This window comes from Typopeltis vanoorti, chromosome 21, assembly GCF_054136105.1.
Source record: "Typopeltis vanoorti isolate ZY-2024b chromosome 21, IOZ_Tvanoo_1.0, whole genome shotgun sequence".
NCBI classification, from domain to species: domain Eukaryota; kingdom Metazoa; phylum Arthropoda; class Arachnida; order Uropygi; family Thelyphonidae; genus Typopeltis; species Typopeltis vanoorti.
In genome coordinates, this window is record NC_143569.1 from 100,578,709 (window position 1) to 100,602,815 (window position 24,107).

The 24,107-nt window shown below is 32.9% G+C and overlaps 1 protein-coding gene across 1 annotated transcript; it reads left to right on the forward strand.

Moving 5' to 3' along the window:
* Positions 1–4: 4 nt before the first annotated feature.
* LOC150095147 (inactive tyrosine-protein kinase transmembrane receptor ROR1-like) lies at positions 5–7,924 on the forward strand. Its single transcript, XM_090411206.1, has 2 exons — positions 5–95; positions 6,651–7,924. Exons 1-2 carry the CDS (start codon positions 5–7, stop codon positions 7,922–7,924), a joined length of 1,365 nt encoding a protein of 454 aa, XP_090267332.1.
* The last annotated feature ends 16,183 nt before the right edge of the window (positions 7,925–24,107 follow it).

The window sequence follows — 24,107 nt, forward strand, 5'->3', positions numbered from 1 at the left end:
CATAATGAACAATATTATTTCGGGGAAAGTTCCTATGTTACTCCTCTTAAAAACTATTATTTTTACGGCTATTTCGCCTGCTTTCGTTTATGCGTGCCCTTTTTTTGTGTCATTGGCTTTCTACTCTTTGGAACACAATTGAGGAAGACCGAGACGAACTGTCGAAACGGCTCGCACCCCGTTAACCTCCCCCCCTCTCCTGACGCCTTTTCCGATAAACCCTTCCCCTTCCTCAAAAACAAACAATTTATATTTTCAACCCCTTTTTCGATCCCCCCCCCGAAAGCGCTAAGGCCCATCCTCAATAATAATATTATATACATTATATAAAAATCCCGGGTTTTTTCAAATTAATTCTCCCACATTGCCTCAACCTCCCCGCTTTTTCCCAAAACCCCCTTCTTTTAACAGCCTAACAGCAGAAAGTATGCACATCGCGGAAAGAAGACGGCCAACGACATCCAAGCAAGGTATGTCCGAAATTTCTTCCTTTGTTGTTCTGCATATATTTGTTTCTACAATACATCAGTAATGCCCTAAGAATTTTTAAGCGCAAAGCCAGTGACACAACAAAAAAGGGGGCACTCCTAAACGAAAGCAGGCAAAATAGCCGTAAAAATAATAATGAACAATATCACAAATCATTTGGTTAACTGTTTGGTCAGTCAGTGACTATATCGAGATCCATATTATTATTATTATTATAAAAAACCTCCATGGAGTCAAAAACTCATCGTGGGAGGTCCACTGTTATACACACAATTTATCATACCGCCCCTTAAATATATTCACTGTCTCTGCGCTTACCACACACACTCGGGCAATGCATTCCAATCACTCACCACTCTCCATGCAAAAACCCTGCTCCTCACTCCCTTGCTCACACCCTCCTTATACAGCTTCCAGGGATGACCTCTTGTTGTCTTCACCCATTTGTGCAAAACCTCCCCGACATTAATCTGGTAATAGCCTCTTAACAGCTTATATGTCTCGATCATACCCCCCCCCCCTCCTCATTCTGTCCACCAGTTTCTGCAAATTGCATTTTATCATTTGTCTTCATACTCAACATTCCAGAGACCAGAAACCACGTTAGTCAATTCGCCTCTGAACGTTTTCCAACGCATCTTCATCTTTTTGAAAACCAGGTGACCAGATCTGTGCACAGTATTCAATAATATATACACAGTAATATATGCATATCAGAATTAAATGGACTGTTCAAGCTGTCCTCGGCCCAATGTATCGAAAGTACAGTTGCTATCAAGCATTTAAACTCGAATTGCTATCAAGCAATTTAAAGCACAAAAAAAAAAAAATATTCACTTTCAAAAATTCGATTTATGAAATATTTGATTACTGGCCTCGTTATCTTTAATTACAAAGACGCACATATTACAAGTCAGAGTTATCTCTAGGGGAAAATAACTAAACATGTGAGTTAGGATAAATACTGGAAATAAATAAATATATTTGTTTATTTATTTATATAAAAAGCAAAGCAAAATATTTATTTTTAAATTACGATTTGTCCATCTGTTTTGACAGGAACTTTATTTAAAAAATTTTTATTTATTTATTAATTTTATTTTTATTTATCTATTTATTTTATTTGTTTTATTTTATTTTTACTTGTTTATTTATTTTATCCTTATTTATCTATTTATTTTATTTATTTAGTGATTTATTTTATCCCTATTTATGTGTTTTTATTTTATTTGTTTTATTTTATTTTTATTTATTTATTTATTTTATCTTTATTTATGTATTTATTTATTTTCGAGGGCATCGATATAAAAAAGTGTCTATGACTGGGAAAATAAATAAATGAATATGATATTTTTGTAGCGAAATTAGTGCATAGTACATTTAACGTTTGAGATTCAAATTTCACTGAAAAACGAAAATTTATTTCTGGTATTTTTAATAGCTGAGTTTGTGAATGCGCAGTCTCAGATTGTGTTTCAATAAACAAAAATTATTTCACGTTTATTTACAAAAACAAAAATTTATTTACACGTTGGTTCAACGAAATAGGAAAAATTAAAAGTTTTTAATTTTAAATAGTTTTTTTCGAATATACCATTCTGTAACATTACCCTATTTGCAAATGTTTATTTTTTTTAAATTGTTTTATTATTCTTCATATATGAGATGAAATATTTTCAGCAACTTCAAAATGACTTAAAATTTAATTATTGAAATACTGTATTAGAAATTAATACGATAGTGGCTCCTCCTAGCATCTTTCTGAGACTTGTAATGTTACTTGAGGGAATATAAACTTTATTGAAGAAAACTCTGTTCTTGTAGTAAATATCTACATATAAAGCTAATTGTTATTCTCCTTTCGTTATAATAAATCAGTATTCTTCTGCACTAATAATCTCGAATTAAACGTTACGAAAATTCGAATGAATTCATTAAGCCCAGACGAGTCTCAATAACATAAATTTTCGTCGTTTATAGAAGCCAGCATTCTGACTTCAAGAACGTGTAAAATGGATAGTTTGCCTTAATATGCTATTATTTAATTTAAAACAAAGAATTAATATATAATCACACGGAAGCTAAAATAATTTTAAATATTTAAAAATATAATTTTTTAAATTTTATTCATAATTTTATAAAAAATTTTAAACACCAATCATTAATTAATATAGATTTATTGAAATAACTACTATTAACCTATATTAATCTGTCGTTTTTGAAGAAAGCAATCTGTATTTAAAATTCCCTAATTTTATTGCTAATAAAATGAAATAAGAAATATATATACTGATTACTAATAAGATGTTTAAAGATGTCAATGTTTTTAGAACTCAGTAATCTTTTTTTAGAACTCAGTAACTTTTAGTACTGTTAGGGGATCACCTGTGGGGTGATCCCCTAACAGTACTAAAACAGTCAAACCACATGGAAAATTGTCCGAGTCAAATTTAAAAAAAAATTTAATTTTAGTTTTTGTCAATTTTTGTAAAAATGATTCTAAAAATAGAGAGAGAGAGAAGAAGCCTAACCAAACTCCTTTACACATGGGAACAGGTCCTGATGGGAATCCATTTATATATACACTGTTTACTATATATAAATGTATAATAGGAGATGAATGACATTACGAGATCACTATGTATATAAAGAATTTATATTGATACGATGGCAAATATGAGCTTTTCCATTACACTTACATTAAATAAATAAGTACCTTCAAATGAATATGTTAAAAATAAATATTCACTAAGTGGAGAAGGAAAGAATGATAATAAACTTCATTAGATGTCAAAACAATTAGCACAACAAGTTTGTCTTTTGTAGCTGAGTTCAGTAGTAGAAAACCTTGCGTTCCGAAGATTGTATTTTCTCAAGGTCTCAATAACTTTGGATGCTTTTTAAAGTTCGAAAGAACATTTTGTGTTGTTGCTTGGCTGAAAGAATAATAGATATCTATTAGTTTCTTTTAATTAAGAAAGAACTAATTTTCTTACAGCAGTGTTTCAAACATTATCTCAATAAAATTTATGAAAGAATAAAATAGAGATCAGATACTAAAACTTTTTTTTTGTTTACACTGCTGTAACCGCATGGCAAAGCCTGCACAGATACTAAAACTTATCCTTATAGTCCTTATAAGGACTGGCTTAAAGGAGCGAAGCAAGAATGCTCTTTGTCTTCCCCGTTATCTGTAGAGGACGGTGTAGGGAAAAGGTGTTATTAAGCTATTAAAGCTCTGATCATGGCAAGAAGGTAACAGCAATAGCCGACCCTCAGTTAGAACTTCATTGGCTACGGCATTGCCATCCATTACCCCCCCCTCAAGGGTATTAATATTAATATTATTAACTAATACGATAGTGGCTCCTCCTAGCATCTTTTTGGGACTTGTAATGTTACTTGAGGGAATATAAACTTTATTCAAGAAAACTCTGTTCTTGTAGTAAATATCTACATATAAAGCTAAGTTTTATTCTCTAGTTAATAATATTAATATTATTAACTAATACGATAGTTAATAATATCGTGAGATGCGGTGATTAATATCACCGCATCTCACGGTCGATTAAATTATTTCCATACTAAAACTTATGGTCCTTATAAGGACTGGCTTAAAGGGGCGAAGCAAGAATGCTCTTCATCTTCCCCGTTATCTGTAGAGGACGGTGTAGGGATAAGGTGTTATTGAGCTATTAAAGCTCTGATCATGGCAAGAGGGTAACAGCAATAGCCGAACCTCAGTTAGAACTTCATTGGCTACAGCACTGCCATCCATTACTCTCCAAGGGTATTAATCACCTCATGGTCGATTAATCTGTCGCACTCCGACAAGAAGCCATACTAAAACTTGACGCAGGACATATATGGCGCAGAGGGTGAAGCTTGACGCTTTTCATATTCCCTGTTGTCTGTTTCGGGAGAAGTGATGGGAGAGATTTGTGAGCTATTTCAGCTCGCCCTGAATAGGCAGAAGTGGTTATTCGTCGTTGAGTGTTAGGACGGCTTTCGGTCTTTTATGTTTCCAGTGGTCATTACCGTCATAGTTTCCGGCTTGCTGAATTAGTTGATTTGGATGCGTAGATGTCTTCATAAAGAATTTTTCTGCTAGGGAGCGTAGTAGTGGAGAGAATACTAAAACTGGTAAAATCAACAGTGTTTTTATCTAATATTATGATTAAATAATTTCGCTGGATGGCTTTAGTTTTTTTTTATAAAATATAACTTGCAGATAATCATTTTTAATTAAACAATTAAACGAATTTTTAAAACTTTCTTTCGTTTAATAGAAATATTTATATTTTCTATTTAAATATTTTAGTTAATTAATTTTAATTTCACCCATGTTCTATGTGCAGTTTTGGAAACTGTTGATTTCGTTGTACCTATGATTATATAAATAAAATTAAAATAATAACTTCGTAACTGAAAGCAGTGTCAGTTAGCCTACCGATAAAAAAGAAATTAATGTCTTAGTCCCGAAAAGCAATTGCCTACTGTATCGTCTGTTATTTAAATCCTACGTCCCCCCCCCGCCAAAAAAAAAAATAGAATAGTCTCCTATAATTTTCGCCAACAGTATACTTGTGCCACCTCTCTAATGTATGCCATTATATATAGTGCTTTCGACAAGCAAAATTATCCTCTTGATTGACCACTACCCTTCGAGGCAGCTCTCCAATATTTCTACGGTAAATGTAAAAGCCGAGAGACTCAAATTTTCATTATTCGAGTAGCAAGCAATGTTTGAAATGGTTTGTTCGTTATTGCGCCCTTACAAAATTGATCTATTGGTGTGCAATCGCCTAAGAGATTCATACCGTAATCAGTTTGGTTGGGTGGATGTAATGTCACATACGTCGATATTTCCTAAGCCAATCCCATTAACTGCTGCTATATTTAGTCATTTCAATTTTGGCGGCCCAGCAGAACAAATGTAATTATTGTTATTGTATCGTTAGATCAAACTTGCTACGCTGGAAGAGGAAACGATTATAGAGGTCCGGTTTCCCACACGATTTCTAATCTCAAGTGCCAGAAATGGACTCTTGTTACAGAATACCCGGAACTTGCTGGAGGTCATAATTATTGTCGTAATCCGGGAGGGTTGGAAGTTCAACCGTGGTGTTTTACGAGCGATCCGCACATCAGAAAGGAAGTTTGCGATGTGCCAAAATGCGGTAGGTCATTTTGATATCATTCAAACATAATTCCATTTAAAAGAACTGTGAATCAAAAATAATTATTAATTTTGAAAAAGTCTTGTTTAGTTAAAAACGCTGTCTAGTCAAAAATTATTCTCTTATTAAATTAAATACAGATATACAGATATAAAATAAAAATATTGATACTTTTATTCTTTGTTCATTTAATGTTATACGTTTCAATAATTAACAAATGAATTACCATACGAATAATGTTAAAAATAAAATTACTTATTTCAAGTTATATATTTTTATAATTACTGTGTAAAAAAATTAAGTTTCTATTTAAATTTAAAATTAATTTTTTTCAAAATTATTTAAAACCTTTTATTATTTTAATTTTTATTTTATATTTTATAAATAATTTTAATAAATATGTAATAAGCATACTCCAAAACATTTTGATAGAAGATTCAAATATCTAACCCATTTGGATGTTAAGTGTTCAGACTTGGCTGTGCACAACGTAGCAGTTGCAGTATTTATTTTCGGAAGTGTTATCCAAAATTATCCATTATTTCTGTAAAACAACAACTTCGGTAATAATAACTGAAGAGAAAATCGGTAAGTAGCTGTCTCCATTCTTCACTATAGCCAGGTCTTTTGTACCAGCTTGCTATAGAATGTGGATGACGATAAGGAAGGTATTGGCCGCCATCTCGTGTTCCTAATGGTAACTAGTATTAATGGAAAAGAATAAAATAAATAAACAAAGTTACTCTGGTAGATGAATAAAATATATAAAACAAATTAAGACATATTTCTTATAGGTATTTTTGTAATATATTTTATTTATGAGGATGTATTTGATAATGGATTAATTACATTTCAGATTAACTAATTACCGATAATCAAAAAATCGGTTCGTTTGTTATCAATTACGTATAAACTATATGCGTTTATTAACCATAATTGACTAAACAATTAAACTAATATTTTTCATTAATTATTTTGCAGATGACTACTTATGGCTCTATATTTTGTTACCTCCAGTTCTCTCAGTTATTCTCTTGGGCATCCTGATAGGTCTGTGGTGTAGCCGACAACGAAGAAAAACTTGCCACTCCAGTTCTAAATTACCTCAATGTTCCACACCAATGATACTTAAAAGAGACCACCAGATGGAGCTCAAGTTCGTTCCCAGAAATCATCCTCACGTAGCCGAAGTGATGCCATCGAATATTCAGCTTTTACATGAACTGGGTGAAGGAAGATTCGGGAAAGTTTATCGGGGTGAATTGAAGAATTCCAAAGGGACGAATCCGGTTGCTATTAAGACCCTCAAAGAAGGAGCCAGTGTTCAGTGCCAACAAGAGTTCTACAGAGAGGTGGAAAGAATGATGGATATTCGACATCCTAATGTAGTTTGTTTGGTTGGGGTTTGCTTAAGGGAAAAGCCCCTGTGTCTACTTTTGGAGTACATGTTCCACTGTGATCTTCAAGAATATTTAATCGTGCATTCGCCGCACTCTGACGTATCAGTTCAAGGTGAAGATGGAACTCCCCAAATTCTGGACTTGACGGACTTTCTGGCTATCTCCAAACAGGCCGCTTCTGGACTCGAGTACCTTTCCAGTTGCCATTTTGTCCATCGAGATGTGGCGGCAAGAAATTGCCTCGTTGGAGAAAAGCTCACCGTCAAAATATCCGACTTGGGATTATGTCGGAACAGCTGCGTCTCTGATTATTGTAGGATTCAGAACACCCTTCTTCCGGTGAGATGGATGGCACCCGAATCGCTTCTTTATGGTCGTTTTACCAGCGAGAGTGATGTCTGGTCTTTTGGTGTCCTCCTTTGGGAGATCTTCAGTTACGGACTTCAGCCGTATTACAACTACGACAATCACGAAGTCGTGGAAATGATTTGCAATCATCAGCTCTTACCACGCCCGGATGATTGTCCTTCTTATGTTTACGTCATCATGGCCGACTGCTGGCAAAAGCAACCAAATAATAGGCCTAGTTTTAAGACTGTTTACAGTCGGTTATGTTCTGTGGAGGGTATCCATACTAGGACGTATAGCATCACTCATTCTGTGATTACACACAATAGCAGTCATTACAGCAGTACAGGGCCAAGCAACAATACTGGATCAACGAACATTACCACTACAACAGCGCGATTATCTTCTCCATTTTCCAGAAATATGATAGGTGGACCAACAACACAGTACATAGTTTCATCACAAGAAGCCTCGCATCATCGGACACACCAGTGCCAACAAGTGTAGTTGTAGTTCGACTCTATTTTCTTAAACTACCTCCTCAAGAAACTTGATGTATTAAACCTAACCAACTAAACCTAAATAGCTAAGCCTAAACCGTTAACCCTAAACTGCTAACCCTAATTAGCTAAGCCTAACTGCTAAGCCTAATTCATGGACATCTTTTACCAGTTATAATTGGACTTTTTTTTTTTTTTAAACGGACATATCCTCTGATATCTTAGCCTCTGTAATTATTTATCAATTGATTGGTGCTGATATTCAAAGGAACTTACAAATATTACAGGTTTTAAGTGACCAAGACATGTGTGTGTTAGATTTGACAGATGTTAAAACGGCACGCATTCAGTTGTAAGCAGCGTTTTATATTAAGTTTGGGATTGTGTAAACATTATATATGCGAGTGTTACTGAAGTTGTTCCTATTATGCGAGACAAGATTTCGATTTCAAAAAAAAAAAAAAAAAATAATAATAATATTAGATGTATCGTTTACATTTTTTTTTTTTTTTTTTTGTAATGTGAATAGCGTTGATTCGAATTAATTCCATTTTCTTATGAAAGGGACACAATCCAGATGGCAAATGGCGGATTAATTAATAGTCACCGTGTGCCTAATGTCACGTGTGACAAAAATCCTCTTTAAAATATCGGATCGAAAATTGCTTCGTAGTCTTCCTCATTGAGTTCTCGCACAGACCAATTCTTGGAAGTGAAAGGAAGTTAGACTCTAAAAAGAAAGATAAATAAATAAAAAATAATAATAATAAGAGAGACAAAGGAATGGGATGAAACAATACCGTATCAGCAACCAAGAAACATCCTTGAATAGAAAGTAGAATAAAAGAAAAAGGATACAATTAGAAAAAAAAATTATAAGAGAAAGCTAAAAAAAATGAAATTGAAAACAAAAATATAAAGGAGAAAAAAAGCGACAAGAAGGGAATGACAGATAAAATAATTCAATGAAAAATAAAACAGATAGAACAGCCAAGATTAATAAATAAACAAACAAAATAAACCAGAGTTAAAGGTAGAAAAGCAAAGAAAGAGAGAAGAAAGAAACAGCGACAATTAAATAGAGGAAGAAAAGATAGTAAAAGGAAGGTGAAGAAAAATAAATCAAAAGTTAGAAAATATGACAACAAAAGAAGAAAAAGACAAAAGTCATGGCAAATAGAAAGAATAGAGAACTAAGGAAAGATGATGAAGAAATTTCTCGAATCCACTCTAAAAGCAAATCTATATTCTGTGCGAAACAGGTTTTCAAACTTGAAAAAGTAAATGCAGCTGGTACTGTGTACTAAGTGAATTTTGTACAAAAGAGAAAGGTGTGCCTGGCATCTGGAATGTTTCTTACTTTACCGACTAGGATAAGTTTAACAATCATATTTCTTGTTGCGTAATGAGACACTACTTTCATCACACTTCTTAAAATATGGTAGAAGTTTATTCACACTTATTAACCAGCAGTTCGCTTCTGTTGTGTCGTTTTCGCTACAGAGAATGAGTTGAATATCCACTTTGCATTGTTGTTTATATTGCGGTCAGTTTCTGTCATCAGTTGTCTAGTGCACGAGCCCATTCCATTGTTGGAACGTGTTATGTTATGAAATATACATTGTTTAGTATGACGTCAAACATTGTTTAGGCATTTGCTATAACTCTTTTATGTGAAATCTAGACATGCTGTTAAAGAAAAACAAAGAAATATTATTAGTCATTATTTAGTTTTGGTTTAGCTTTGGTGGACAGTGTATCCTATGAAAACGAAAATGTGCTCTTGTAGCAAAACAAAAAAGTTATCAAAAGTAAACAGTTATTGGCGTTGTTTTCCATGTAGTGTTGTTTTTAAAGTTTAACTATTGTTGTTCCCTTCCCCTTAATATTTAAAATGTATTTGGAAAATCTAAAAAAGAAAAAAAGAATGAACCTTGAACGTTTTCTTACTACGACCATAAAAGTGTTCATGTATTTATATTGGAATATTTCTAAAAGATGTTGTAGTTTGGATATCTTACAATAAAATCATATCTTTGAACTCTATGAGAAAAATGTTTCTACAAATAACTAAATAAAGGTTTTCTATGGCAAAACTAGTCCTTCTTGTTGTTGTTGTTCATTCTCAGACATTTTTTAGAAGAAATTAATTACTGCGAACTTAAGAAATAAATGCTGAGCCAATAGAATGATGATGCTTGTATTTCTCACATAGAATATCTCACTTTTAGTGTAGCGTATCGAGAAATGGATATCAAAACATACAATACTTTTTCAGAATGATGGAAACGATTTAATGGGATTTAAATACACCATCAAAAATCATTTATCACTAGCATCTCTATGTAACGCCTTTTTATAGCATTTCATTATTATAACAAACTGGTGTATCACTCTATGACAATAAAAAAAAAGAAAATAATTAAAAATAGAAAAATAATCACTTCAGTAAAGTCTTTTATTATTTTTAAAATCAAATTATATAATTAAATATCCCGCCGTGGGCATGGGTGTTTGCGATTGTCTGTGGAAATACCAATAGTAGCGGTAGGCTGTAGATGGCGATGGTGTCGTTGCGATGAACTGTGACTGATGGAAGCAGAGCTGTAGGGTAGATGTCCTCCCTCGATGAGTCTTTGGACTCCCTGGAGGTAATAAATAATAATAATAATAATAAAAAAAATTACTACTTACGAAAATTTCTTACTGGTTAATAAAAGGATTATTAATATGCTACTGTACGATCGTTTTTTGTTCATTAAAATAGTTTTTGCATATGGAATTTTTGGATATATAATACCTTACGTAAGAGCATGCCATGAATGACTGATTGTTTAAATGGAAAACAGAATGTAATTAATGTTTTGAAATTACTCATTCATATATAATAGTAAAAGAAAGAAAATGATTTTTAAAGTTTTGCTTAAAAGTTATACTAATATCTCAAAAAATTATATATTATATAACTTTTTTAAATTTACCATTTATTTTTTAATATAATTGATCTTTATAAGAAACTGCTTGCAATATCATTTTAACGTATTAATTTGTTAACAAATTACTTTAAGATGTTAATATTAATTTGTTACCTTTACACTAAAGCGATCTTTGAGGAAGAAACTGAATGATTCCCATACAACTTTTCAGAGCTAAACTTCGTTATAAAACAAACAAACCATTTAAAGTAAATAATAATGACTCTCAAATTAGTATTTGGAACTGCTGACAAGTAAAATGTTTTGTGTCCTCCAAGTAGCGCCTCTATTCACAGTTGGAGCTTGTAATAGTTATTCATAATTCCGATCTCTCTCTGCGTGTTATTTTTCCAGACGAAAACCTTCAGTTACGATTTTATTTCATTTCCTGCTGCGTTTTTTCCACCGAAAACTATCAGTAGCTGCAGAAAAACAGTACAAACCCTAAGAGTTTGTGTGTAATGAACGAAAACAATCGATAAAGTTGCTTGACACATGTCCAGAGTTGAATGCATTGGTTGCAGTTGGAAAGATGGGTGTGACCAAACATCTGTAAGTGGTGCGGGTAAATGTCCTCCTGTAATGACTCCGAGAGAGAAGAGAAATATGTGATCAAGGCAAGCAGGCGATGTATCGATCTTTTAATGGATAAATTTCGTTCACGACTGTTACCAACATTGCTTTTCTTTAAGTGATAAAAATCAAGATTCTAAACACAAATGTCGGCGGGAGAATCTTTCTCTCATGAATCACCCCTGTATAAATTTCAGGGAGGGAAAATATGGGAATTTTTAACAAATTCGAAGTTTCAAAAATGTTGAAAGTAACCTGGAAATTATGAGTCTGAACGAATGTAAAATTTTTAAAAAATCATTATTTAATTTTTACGTTTAAAATAAAATTATTAATTCAAAATTTTAAAAAGTATTTTCTTTCGAAAAAAAAAACATAAAAAGTAAATTTTTACAGCTTTAAAAATATTTTAATTATAAAAATTAACGGAGTTTTAAAAAATGTTATAGTCATAAAATATAAACAAACCAACTTAAAGAAGTTAAAATTTCATTAAGAATTAAGTTTTATCTAAAAATTTATAAGCTTAAAATACGTATACAAAAAAAAATTATTTAAAAAGTTCTTAAAATTCGAAAAATCTTGGAAACAATTCCACTACAACACATTGAAGTTTTGAACAATATGAAATAAATATTTAACTTAAATTAAATCTATAAAATTAAATTAAATCTATAAAACAAAAAATACCGTACTTTCAGCTTTTATAAAATTAGAATTAAAACTTAAAAAGCTTTGATTTTTAAGAACCTGCGATTTAAGATTTTCGACAATATTTTATAAAATTATAAAACAAAATGACTGACAGTATTTTAAAAATTCTATAACTAGTATACTTAAGCAAATCAACAAAGTCCATTTTAGGATTTCCAGGGTAACAAATGCTGTAGTCAATGAAGCTTTAACTGAGGCTCAGCTATTTCCGTTACCCAGCCATGACTAGATCTTTTTAGCTCGATAACACCCCATCCACACAGATTTTCTTCATTCAGATGACTGGATAAAGAGTCAAGGACTCAGTCCATCGCCCAGTTCTTATAAGAACTATCCCTACACTGTCCTCTACAGATAACGGGGAAGATGAAAAGCATTTTTGCTTCGCCCCTTTAAGCCAGTTCTTATAAGGACTTAATTGGTTTGCTTAATTGACAAACTAAATTTATTTGAAAAAAAAATTTAAATAAATATCATTTAGTTGCCAAAAAAAATAATTAAAAATATGAAATATCTGAAAATATAATTATAATTAAAAACTGGAAATATAATTAAAAATATGAAATATCTGGAAATGATTACATTTTTAAAAAAAAATTTAAAATAAATATCATTTAGTTGCCACAAAAATTAAAAATATGAAATATCTGGAAATATAATTAAAAAATATCTGGAATTGATTAAAAATATGAAATATCTGGAAAACAAGAAAAATCGCACTTCTTCAAGCATTCAAGTTTTGAAAACAAAAACTTTAAATTTTAGATATTGGATTCATAATTAAAAATAAAACATTCATTTAATTTTTATAAAATAGACAGCCACGTTTAAAAAATGAGAAACTAAAACTCTTTGAATAATTCCCAAAATGTTTTGCGGATGTGAAAAAAATAATAATATTTAATATCCACAATTTCTTTCTGCTGTCACCGGACTCAACCAAGCATGGACACAAATTAAGAACTCCGTTCACCATTAAAATACCAAAGTCTGCACTTAATTTTCACTGAAATAATTTTCAGCCTGAAGAAGAAAGCTGTTATTGCCACGGGAACAATTTGAACTGCATTACTTTAGTAAAAACTCCATTACCGTGAAAATTAGCATAAACCCTTTAAAGATGAAGATGGAGTGCTTATGTGTGTCTGTGTGCGTGTTATTTATGCATGCATAATACTGCCCACATTTGCAGATGGCTCTTATCAAACTTCAGCTGAGTTGGAAGATAATTCTGAATTAATAATGAACGTGATTTAGAAAAAAGCTTAGGAATGAGTTCGGATGGTGTGCGTTGGGGGGGGGGGTAAAATTAAATATTTATTAAAATCGAAATATAAAGATATTTATTAATTATTCAGTCGTAAAATGTATTTCTTACAAATCAATCATAAGTATAAAGGAATTTGGTTTACTCAAATTTTAGTGGTCTAGTAAAATCGGAATTAAATATTTCAATTGATTATTAATTCATCATGTCGTTCTCCTTATCATAGATAGCTTTTAGTATACTTATCAGTATAATCTATATACGTTATAGTCCTTATAAGGACTGGCTTAAAGGGGCGAAGCAAGAATGCTTTTCATCTTCCCCGTTATCTGTAGAGGACAGTGTAGGGATAAGGTGTTATTGAACTAATAAAGTTCTGATCATGGCAGGAGGGTAGCAGCAATAGCCGAGCCTCAGTTAGGACTTCATTAGCTACAGCAATGCCATCCGTATCATTTATATAGCAAAATTATAATTTATGAAATAGGGTGTGTAAAAGATAAACAAATAAATAATATATTCCACCTTTCGATATTTCAATTATGTAATATTTTTAATATTCATAAATAATATATTCTAAAATATAGGAAAAAATGAAATTCGAATAAAAATGCATAAAAAAGCAATCGTGGTCAAATGTGGCAGAAACCCAACTCGAAGGATGTAGGGTTAAACACAAATCCTATGAATTGTTATAACGATAATCTAACCCTAGATAACCAATTGAAATGTAGCTTACATACGGATAATTAAGAGAACATGGGAGATTTATTTCATCTTTATTAATTAAAATATTATTATACTATTTATTTTTATTAAACCAGTTAACATTTCAATACTATTTATATATACTTATCATTTTTTTTTTTTTTTGCTAGATGGGTGAAGCAAGAATGCTTTTCATATTCCCCGTTGTCTGTAGAAGAAAACGTATGGATTGGATAATATAGCGTTATAAGCTCTGATCATGCCAGGAGGGTAACAGTAATAGCCAAACCTCCGTTAAAACTTCATTGGCTACAGCATTGCCATCCATTATCCTCCCTCGGTACCCATTTTAGTCGCCTCGTATGACATGCATGGGCTATAGTGGGGGCTAATATGTAAGTAAAGCCCTCTCTGAAAATTAAGACAATCCCCCAATCACTCCCTACGAGTGGCTGAAAGACCACCCAACTCAGTGACGGGCTCAATCACTACTGAGCAGAACCGCTCATATTCCAAGGAAAAAGCATCCACCGACAATCTCCTCACGGACCACGCCGGAGAACACCCTCCCCAGAGACTCAGAATGCTCTCTCAGGGCAAACCCCACGAAATCTAAATCCCCTCCCCCTCACCGGGGGAAAAATTTCGGAAGAAACCTAAGAGAGCGAAACTCGAAACTCTGCGTCCCAATTTAGTCGCCTCTTACGACATGCATGGGCTACAGCGGCGCTGTTCTTATTCCGGTCCCATCTGATATCTAATAAGAGTTCTTCGTATACTAGATGGGATTCGAACCTGGGTGTTTCCAACCAAAGGGTATTGTAGAACCGATTTCATGAAATTAAGTTTTTCTCGTTGGTGTGGAGGAACCTTTGCTGAAGACTGTCTACAGTTTTGGATTATTTTTGTAATATTGACAATGACTAGGAATCCTAATCCCATCCTGCATACAGTGATAACTTGAAAGTTTGAACTGTATCCTTATAAGGACTGGCTTAAAGGGGCGAAGCAAGAATGTTTTCATCTTCCCCGTTATCTGTAGAGGACAGTGTGGGAATAAGGTGTTATTGAGCTATTAAAGCTCTGATCATGGCAGGAGGGTAACAGCAATAGCCGAGCCTCAGTTAGAACTTCATTGGCTACAGCATTGCTATCCATTATCCTCCAAGGATATTATTAATCACCGCATCTTACGGTGGATTAAATTCACCCCGAGCTCGTTTGAACTGTATCCTTATCCTTATAAGGACTTGCTTAAAGGGGCGAAGCAAGAATACTTTTCATATTCCCGTTATCTGTAGAGGGCAGTGTAGGGATAAGGTGTTATTGAGCAATTAAAGCTCTTACCATGGCAGGAGGATAACAGCAATAGCTGAGCCTCAGTTAGAACTTTATTGGCTACAGCATTACCATCCATTATCCTCCAAGGGTATTGGATTGAATGAATCAATCACCGCATCTCCTTTGAACTGTATATATTTCAGAAATATTTATATATCTATTTGTAATTTATTACATATGGTGTGTGAAAGATAAACATATTAAATAATATATTACAAATAAATGACACATAAAATATTATACATTTCTATAGAAAACTAATTTCCACTTATTTCATATTTTTAATATTAATCGCTAGTGCATTCTGAAATATATAAAAAAGTGAAATTCAATACAAAATGCATCATCATCATCATCATCATCATCGAATTCCTGCCTTATACCCTCAAGGGGTGTACAGGATATGATAGCACTTCATGAAAATTTTACATCATCACTAACTTCCTTTTCCTATCTACAATTTTCTATCTACAAAATTCCTATCTACAATTTTCCTCCAAATCAGTCTGTTACTTGTCATGACTCCAACATTATCAGATCTTATATTTCTATCGTCTAAGGCACTTTGTACCGTATCAATCCACCTATATCTTGGTCTTCCTCTGGGTCGTTTTCCTGTCAACTTGGCAGAGAACACTTGTTTTGCTAATCTTTCCTCGCCCATTCTGTTTAAGTGACCACAACACCTGAGATTAGCTCTGCTAACGCATTCCTGGATGCCGACAATGTCAAGTTCTTTCCTAATATCCTCGTTTTTAATATGATATTGCCATTGACGCCATCTGTTCACGCCTCTAATCTTTCTCAGGACTCTCATATCTGCGGTCTCTAGTCTTTGGTCAAGTGTTTTACTTTTGACCCAGCTCTCAGATCCATAAAATAAAACTGGTTCGAGCACTGTCTTGTATATAGTTAATCCGACTAATTTCTCTCTTATTCCATATGAATTTATTCAATTGACTTCCCACCATACCAGCTTTGTTGATTCTGTTGCCTATTTTCATATTTAATTTACCATCTTCAGTAAAAATCGTGCTTAAGTTGCTGAAATGTTTTACTTGTTCCACACAGGCTCTACATTCACAACACAGTTGAGATTTTCAACGAGTCTGCCTATTTTCATTGTCTTTGTCTTTTTAATGCTGACCTTCATACCATATCTATTACAACAGTTATTCAATTTAGTCAAGGAATCTTGCAGACTTGTGGAGGATTTATTTAGAAGTATAACATCGTCCGCATAAAGCAAAGAGCTAATATTAACATCTACAATTTTGATATCATGTTTAATACCACTTTCCTTCATAATGTGATCCATATAGATAATGAATAACAGAGGGGATAATGTACATCCTTGTGTCACACCAGATTTAACATTAAACCACCTTCCTGTACTTCCTTCAAATCTAACTGCTGACTCACAACTCAAATAAAGACTAAGTATTGCTTGATATAATGCCCCATTAACACCATATAACTGTAGCTTATTGAATAGCTTCTCTCTCTCTTGACACCTTGTCATATGCCTTTTCCAAATCGACAAAACTCAAATACAGATCTTTGTTATATTCCCATGCTTTCTGCACTATTTGTCGTAGAGTGAAGATCTGATCCTGACAGTCTCTATTTGGCCTGAATCCAGCTTGTTCTTCACCAAGCTTTTCTTCCACAATTCTTCTCAACCGTTTTTCTTTTCAAGTATACGTGCATATATCTTACCAGGAACACTCAGTAGGGAAATACCTCTGTAATTCTCACATTCAGTTTTATTTCCCTTTTTATATATGGGTACAATGGATACAAAATGCATAAAACAAGAAATCTTGGTAAGATATGGTAGAATAAGTCTAATAATCTCTGAGCCATGTTTTTTTAATCAACAAAAAAATAAATTATCTATAAATGTACAAAATGCTTCCATAAGAACATTCCTATTTTTAACGTAAGTATTTAATTCTTAATAAAAATAAATAATAATAAAATTAAAATATTTTATTTTAACATTTTAAGTAAATGCAAATGTTACATTACAGTGAAATATTACATTCCCTAAGATGTATTAAATTTTATTGTAAATAACATTTAATCATCATAAATTGTTAATAACAAATATTTTTGAAAGTAGAAAAAGTTCCTATTTAACGAGGTATTTGAAATATTTCGGGTTAAAATCGTTTTCAAATACGAAATGAAATTAAATATAATTACAATGAGAAATCCGAAAATTATGATAAAATTATTCATAATGTATGAGAATACCACTAGGTGTCGCGTCACAACACTTCGATTCAGAACGATTAAAGGTTAGCGAAGGTGTGTGTTAAATTATTCACGGTGTTTGCTAATAAAGTTTTCTATTAGTACCTCCCATTCAGAAGCAAACCACAGCTGCAAGTTATGGGAATTTCTTTTTTCCTTGCGCATGTTTTTCTCTTTCGTTTAATTCGGTTTCCTTAATGAAGTTCACAACTGTTTCCTTTAGAATGATTTTAAGGAAATGTTGCCAAAAGAAAACGGTTACAGTGTGTGAAAACAACCTGGAAAATCTTTCCAAGAACGATTTAAATGGAAATGAGGCTTGATGGGGAGCGAGCTTGGCGTATCGTGCATTTAGATTTATGACGAATATTTCACTGTCTCCAAACACAAGACGGCAGAAACCTCTCGCTGAACCTGGCTTCAAAGAAAAGAACTATTTTCAGTTAATTAGCGCGTCGTGATTAGAGCACTCTCTTGTTTGTCTATAGCGAGTAATTACGGTGCAATTAATTCGCGCATACTTTATATTTTAATTAGCGAACGACCTGTTTCGAGTATGATCAATGCGCATTTGCCACAGCGTTCAAATTCCCTTTTACTTCTCGTGACAAGTGACAGAGGAGACAATTACATTTTCTGTCTCTTATTGCTATATTTTAGATTCTCTTTTCAATTACAATCAGTAAAATATTCATCATCTGAGTCTGATTTTAATTACTCTATTAACTGACTTTAAGAGAGATAAATTGTTCATAATTTGTACGTTTTTCATCTGCCATCAGAAGTGATTTGATTATAGAAAGTTAGACGTGGATAAAGATGTAGATCTATATGGTTTCAACTATTAGATCTCTCTCTCTCTCTCTCTCTCTCTCTCTCTCTCCATTTATTTCCCCTCCGTTTAATAATTGATTTTAATATAATAATTGATTTCACATTCATTATTCTCTTCATTCTTTCCTTCCTATAATCTTCTGAATTTTTTGTTATTCTGTTTCTCTCTCTCTTATTACATCACATTTTCTTTCTTTGTTTATTATTTCTTTTAATCTATTTCACTCTTGCATTCTTACTCCGCCTTTTAATTGGTCCCTCTATGTATATGTCCCAATTAAATTCCTTTCCCTTATAATACTATATTTTTAAATGTGCTTTAGAGCCTCCGTAGCTCAGTGGGTATAGATGAAGCCCTTTGATGTCGGAAAGACCTGGGTTCGAGTGCGTCTATGACATGTGAAGCCTTCATGTGGTCTCTTTCGACTAAAGATGAGTTAGCCGGTGTCATACGGAGATAAGTTTTTTTACAGGGAATCTCGGGTTTTTCGTCTTTCAGAACAGTCAAACCGGCCTGTGAACACACACACGGATGTACAGTCATAAATACATACTTAATCCTCATAAGGAGGGCTCAACCAGTCCTAAAGGACGATTGACGAAAGGGGGGAATCATACACTTGCAGGACGCAGTACAGGAATAGAAAACTGGCTGCATTAAATTGGCCTGAAATCCCCCTAATTGGGGACTCTTAACATTTTTAATTTTATTTTTTGGTGTATTTTTTTTTTTTTTTGATTCGCCGAAACTAAATTTATTAAATCAACATTTTAATCGTTATATGGCAATGAGATCAAAGCTAGGTTCATTACAAGTGGATTTTATTTTACTTTCCTGTTCATTTTACTTTTTCTTAAAAATAGTGAATCATCTTCATCGAAATTGTTTTTATATAAAATATAGCCAAACTACAATCACAAATTTTTATACAATATTTGGAATTTTATACACTTTTTAAAAATTAAATACTTTTATTAGAAATAACAAATAATGCGTTATCAATTCAGTTAGTCACAACTGGTTGTAATATATTCTAAGGTTGGAATTAAAATTTTTGCATGCGGCTACAAAACTTTGATATTTATTTTCCAATGGTTCATTTTCGTGAATTTCTCTATACTAGTTGTTCAGTTGGTGTCAACGATGCCTTTAGGTAGGAACGACCATGTTTGAATCCCGTCTGGGAGACGAGAACCCTTTATTTTAAGAGCTTTTTCAGCTGAAGATGGCTTAGTTTCATGAGAGAACGAAAGGCTTTTTCTTCTGGAAACGAAGATTTTTCATTATTCAAAAGAGAAAAAACTAGCCAAAAACACACGCGCTTATCAACCAAGCTGGATATATTGGCCTTATAACCTTCGTTTCTGAACGAAGGTTCCGAAATAACATACAGCAGCACTTACTAACAAGTTAGGATCTAAGCAAACTTGAAATCCTTCAGTGAAATAAAATATATTGCACAATGAAAGAATCTCACTTCAGATCATTTTGTTTAGTCTTAAATAGCTAAGAGCGATTTATCAAAATTCATATTGCTGGCCGGATACCAAACAAAGTAAAAAAAAAATCCAACGCATTCAAACAGTTCCCTTATACTGAATATGTTCTAGCGTTCCCCCATTTTTGCTGGTTGTGTAAATAATATCATCCCACTTATTGCACACCTGAAATGTGAAAAAGTACATGTCGGGTCACCAGTAAGCGAGATTATTGGGTTATGTAATTTCCATCCCATGTAGATGCAGACGACCTGCCATGGATAGGATTCACGCAGAAAAAGACATCTCCAAATTCTACCATTATTTTGAATGATTTCTTCTTTCACAAATCTGACATCTAACCCTCAAAGTTCATTTCGTCTATTTACTTGCATACATTTGCTGTTGCCTCCAAATTCTGATACTCTGACCATTTTTCATATTTTTTCTTTGAATCTTGATTATCTACAGTCAATCCAAACATTGAGGTTGTCTTACTTGATGACTCAATACTCACAATGCGAATCTAATTTGCTCTTCCATTTCCAATGATCAAGCTAGAAAAAGTGCCACGGTATTTACTCTCGGCAATGACCTACCATATGTCCATCTACCCACCAGAATTTCAAATAATACACCCAGTTCTCTTTCCAAATATACTGCATAAAGATTTCCTCTTCGTATCTCAACCATAACTTCATCCAAATGTCATTTACTGTGGAATGTTTTTCGATCAGTCACACTTTCTCGTTGCCTTTAGCATTACCAACATTTCTATTACTTCTCTCCATGGTCTGATTATTTCTGTTCTCCCAATCAAACTACCTTTTACCCAATGAATAACTGAATAATGGAGTGGTTTATTCATTCCCATTCAGTCCAAGTTCCAGACCACTATATAAGCTTTAGTTTTCAAACAAGTATGCCAAGGCACTCCAGAAAAAAAGGGAACATCAAAAGTGACTCAAACCCATAATTGTAACTTCATACACACAGAATACATGCTAGCATGCAACAGAAGCAAAAAAACCACCATATCTTCTCCAAACCATTGGGCCAAGTTCTGCCAATCCATCTCTCTCTCTCTCTCACACATCCAGATGGTACTACCGTAGTATGAACCAAAGACAACGCCGACTTCTGACATCATTCTCCTTTAACCCCTGAAGAGATTGCCAAGTCAAAAATCTCCGCCGTGCTTGCGAAGAACAGCCTACCATGCCAGAAAGATATCAGAAGAATGGTGAATAGCTTGGACATTAATAAATATTCTGGTTCTGATAGTTTCCTCTCAATATAATTAAAATGTATAAATAAATTCTCTAACACCTTTTTTTTTTTCAAGAGGGAGTAGAGATTAGCTGTAATATCTGTAAGTCTTTCCCTTCACGCTAGAGCAAGTATTTCTTCCATTACCTTAACCGCAGAACTTCTTGGCATATTTACATTACATCGATATCCGTCCATCCCTCCAAAAACAGAATATCCTTTTACGCTCTACAATCATTTCTTCCCTGTTCAACATCTAACTATAAATCTCACTATAAATCTCAAATCCTCCACTACATAGAATATTTTTTCGCATCTGGATCGATGCATCAAAAAAGCTTCTTAAAAATTCTTGATGCTATCCAGAAGAAAGCAATCCGATTAACCGATGATCTCTTTCTCCTAGATGCACTCCAGTCACTTTCTCACAGACGTACGTTTCTTTCTTATACCTTTTCTATAGTATTTTCGTGAGCACTGATCCCACCAAAGCAGAACTAGGGACAACTACAGAACTGTCCAAACAAGTTTTCATCTGTTTCTTTCATTCCATCTACACGTGTTGTCTGGAACAGTCATTCTCATACTGTTTCTTCAAGGATTGCAACCTTCAGTTGTTCTAAAATCATAGCAACAAAATCGCCTATCAAAAAATTATTTCATTGTGTTTGCAAATACACGAATTTTGCCATTTCAGTTGCAGATAAATTAATTTCTAAGCTCTTCGATTAGATTTAATATTCATAGTACTGTACATGATAGGTAATAGCTGAACTATATTAGGAGTTAATTTTAGCAATACAGGTCCAGAACCGCCTGACACGTTCTCATCCTCCTCCTCCTCTTGACACCTGTTATAGTTTGGCATGTATTATAGTTGTCGACAACAATATTGACAACGATAATAGGTGTCAGTATGGTAACAGAACAGCAAAATGTTCGATGTATTTTATGGTACTCAAAATTCGCGCAAGTTAGGTGAAGTAATCATACTAATTCATTGATAATAACGGTTTAAAGCAATTTTAATAATCAATTTAATAATTTAAATTGATTATTAAAACAATCAATTTAAATAATCTGATAATGCTGAGATGTGCGAAAATTTCTTTGGATGCTCATTTTCCAAATAGATGTATAAGCAGAAAAGTATCCGTTTTTGCTCATCTAGTCATTCTTCAAAATGTTTTTATTTTCATATTGTACCTTAATTAATGGTTTTCGTTTAAAATATCATCATCATTGTTCTGTTTAAATCCCGTATTTTGAAATTATAAAATATATCGAAAATCAATTAAATGTTCTAATAATTAAAAATGTTCGAATTTAAATTTTTTTTTAAAAAAATATATTAAGTACTATATGATTCTTGGTGATGTACATTCGAGTATGTAAAAGTGTGACATCATTTTGGGATGACACCTTGTGTTATTTATTAACAACGAAATCTCTGCCTCCGTTTCATCCATCGATCAAATTTATTTGTTACTCATGTAATCTAATATGACGCTCTTCTATCTGTCTACATTCACCACCTCTTCATCAACTCAACTCTCGTCATGGCTTATCCATGTGTCTACTAACATATCTTCCTATATCTATCTATAAACCTCTTCTCCCCATTTTCCGACTCTCAAGGTGATCACCTAGTCTTAAAGTACATGCGTTGTTATGCTGCTAACGTTTCTATTCGTCATTTGCTACTTGAAGACAAAAAGTTTTGCCGCTCCAACATCTTTATATCAGAGTATCTACAGAAGCCAAGGGATCAATGAATAGCTGTACTCGCTCTAACAGACACTTATTTCACCTGTAATAGGTGTTACCATGGGAAATTTCGTGTTTCTGGGGAAACGGCACGAACCTATTCGATTGTTATTTCCCTCCAACGATATTGGACCAACAAAATGACTTTGCTTCCCTTAGCAGCGCAGTAGTTAGGTTAGTTTGTTGTCTTCACTCTGTCCAATTATCCCATTTATAGCTCACGTCTTTCGGACACGTGCTAATAAGATACATGAGCGCGCAGAATCACAGCAAATCTTATTTGTTCCATTCTACGGGGGGGAAGTCGTCGAAGCAGTTTATTACAGTCATTTGCACATCCACGTTATAGTATAGTAGATAAATAAGTTTTCTGTAGAGGCTAAAATTTCGCTGTCTGATAGTTTAAAATGCGAATTTTCCATGAATGTTCCGAGCCAGGCTAAAATTTAATCCACTTAAATCATTAACGATTCAGCAACTGCTAAGAAGAGAACAACGAATTAAATAATAAAAAAGGAATAATGATGAAATCATTATTATTATACCGAGAACAGAGCAAGCATTTAAAAAAGTAAAGAAATATAATCAAATTAAAGCACATATATTAGCCCGATAACAGCGCCTCTAGCATCAAATTATTTTTTTCTACAAGCGATCTCTTAGTTGTAATATCAAAAATTCTTGTTTTAATAATTATATGATTATGTAATCTTAATCATTTATTACCATTAAATGAAAGGATGATATTAAGAATCCATTATTATTTCAAAATAGCTGAAAATTATTATACCTACAACAGCATCAATATTTAAAAATATAAAAAAATAATTAATTAAAATATACATGATATACCGATAACAGCGCCTCTAGCATTGAATTGTTTTTTTTTTTCTACAAGCGATCATAACTCTTAGTAGTAATATCAAAAAAATTCTTGTTTTAATAATTATATAATTATGTAATCTTAATCATTTATTACCATTAAATGAAAGGATAATATTAAG

What these genes read in the sequence shown, in the direction of transcription:
- LOC150095147 (XM_090411206.1), top strand. Translation starts at nt 5, where the DNA reads ATGAACAATATTATTTCGGGGAAAGTTCCTATGTTACTCCTCTTAAAA. An exon ending in GCCTGCTTTCGTTTATGCGT is followed by an intron (nt 96 to 6,650) that starts GCCCTTTTTTTG and finishes ATTATTTTGCAG; the next exon opens with ATGACTACTTATGGCTCTAT.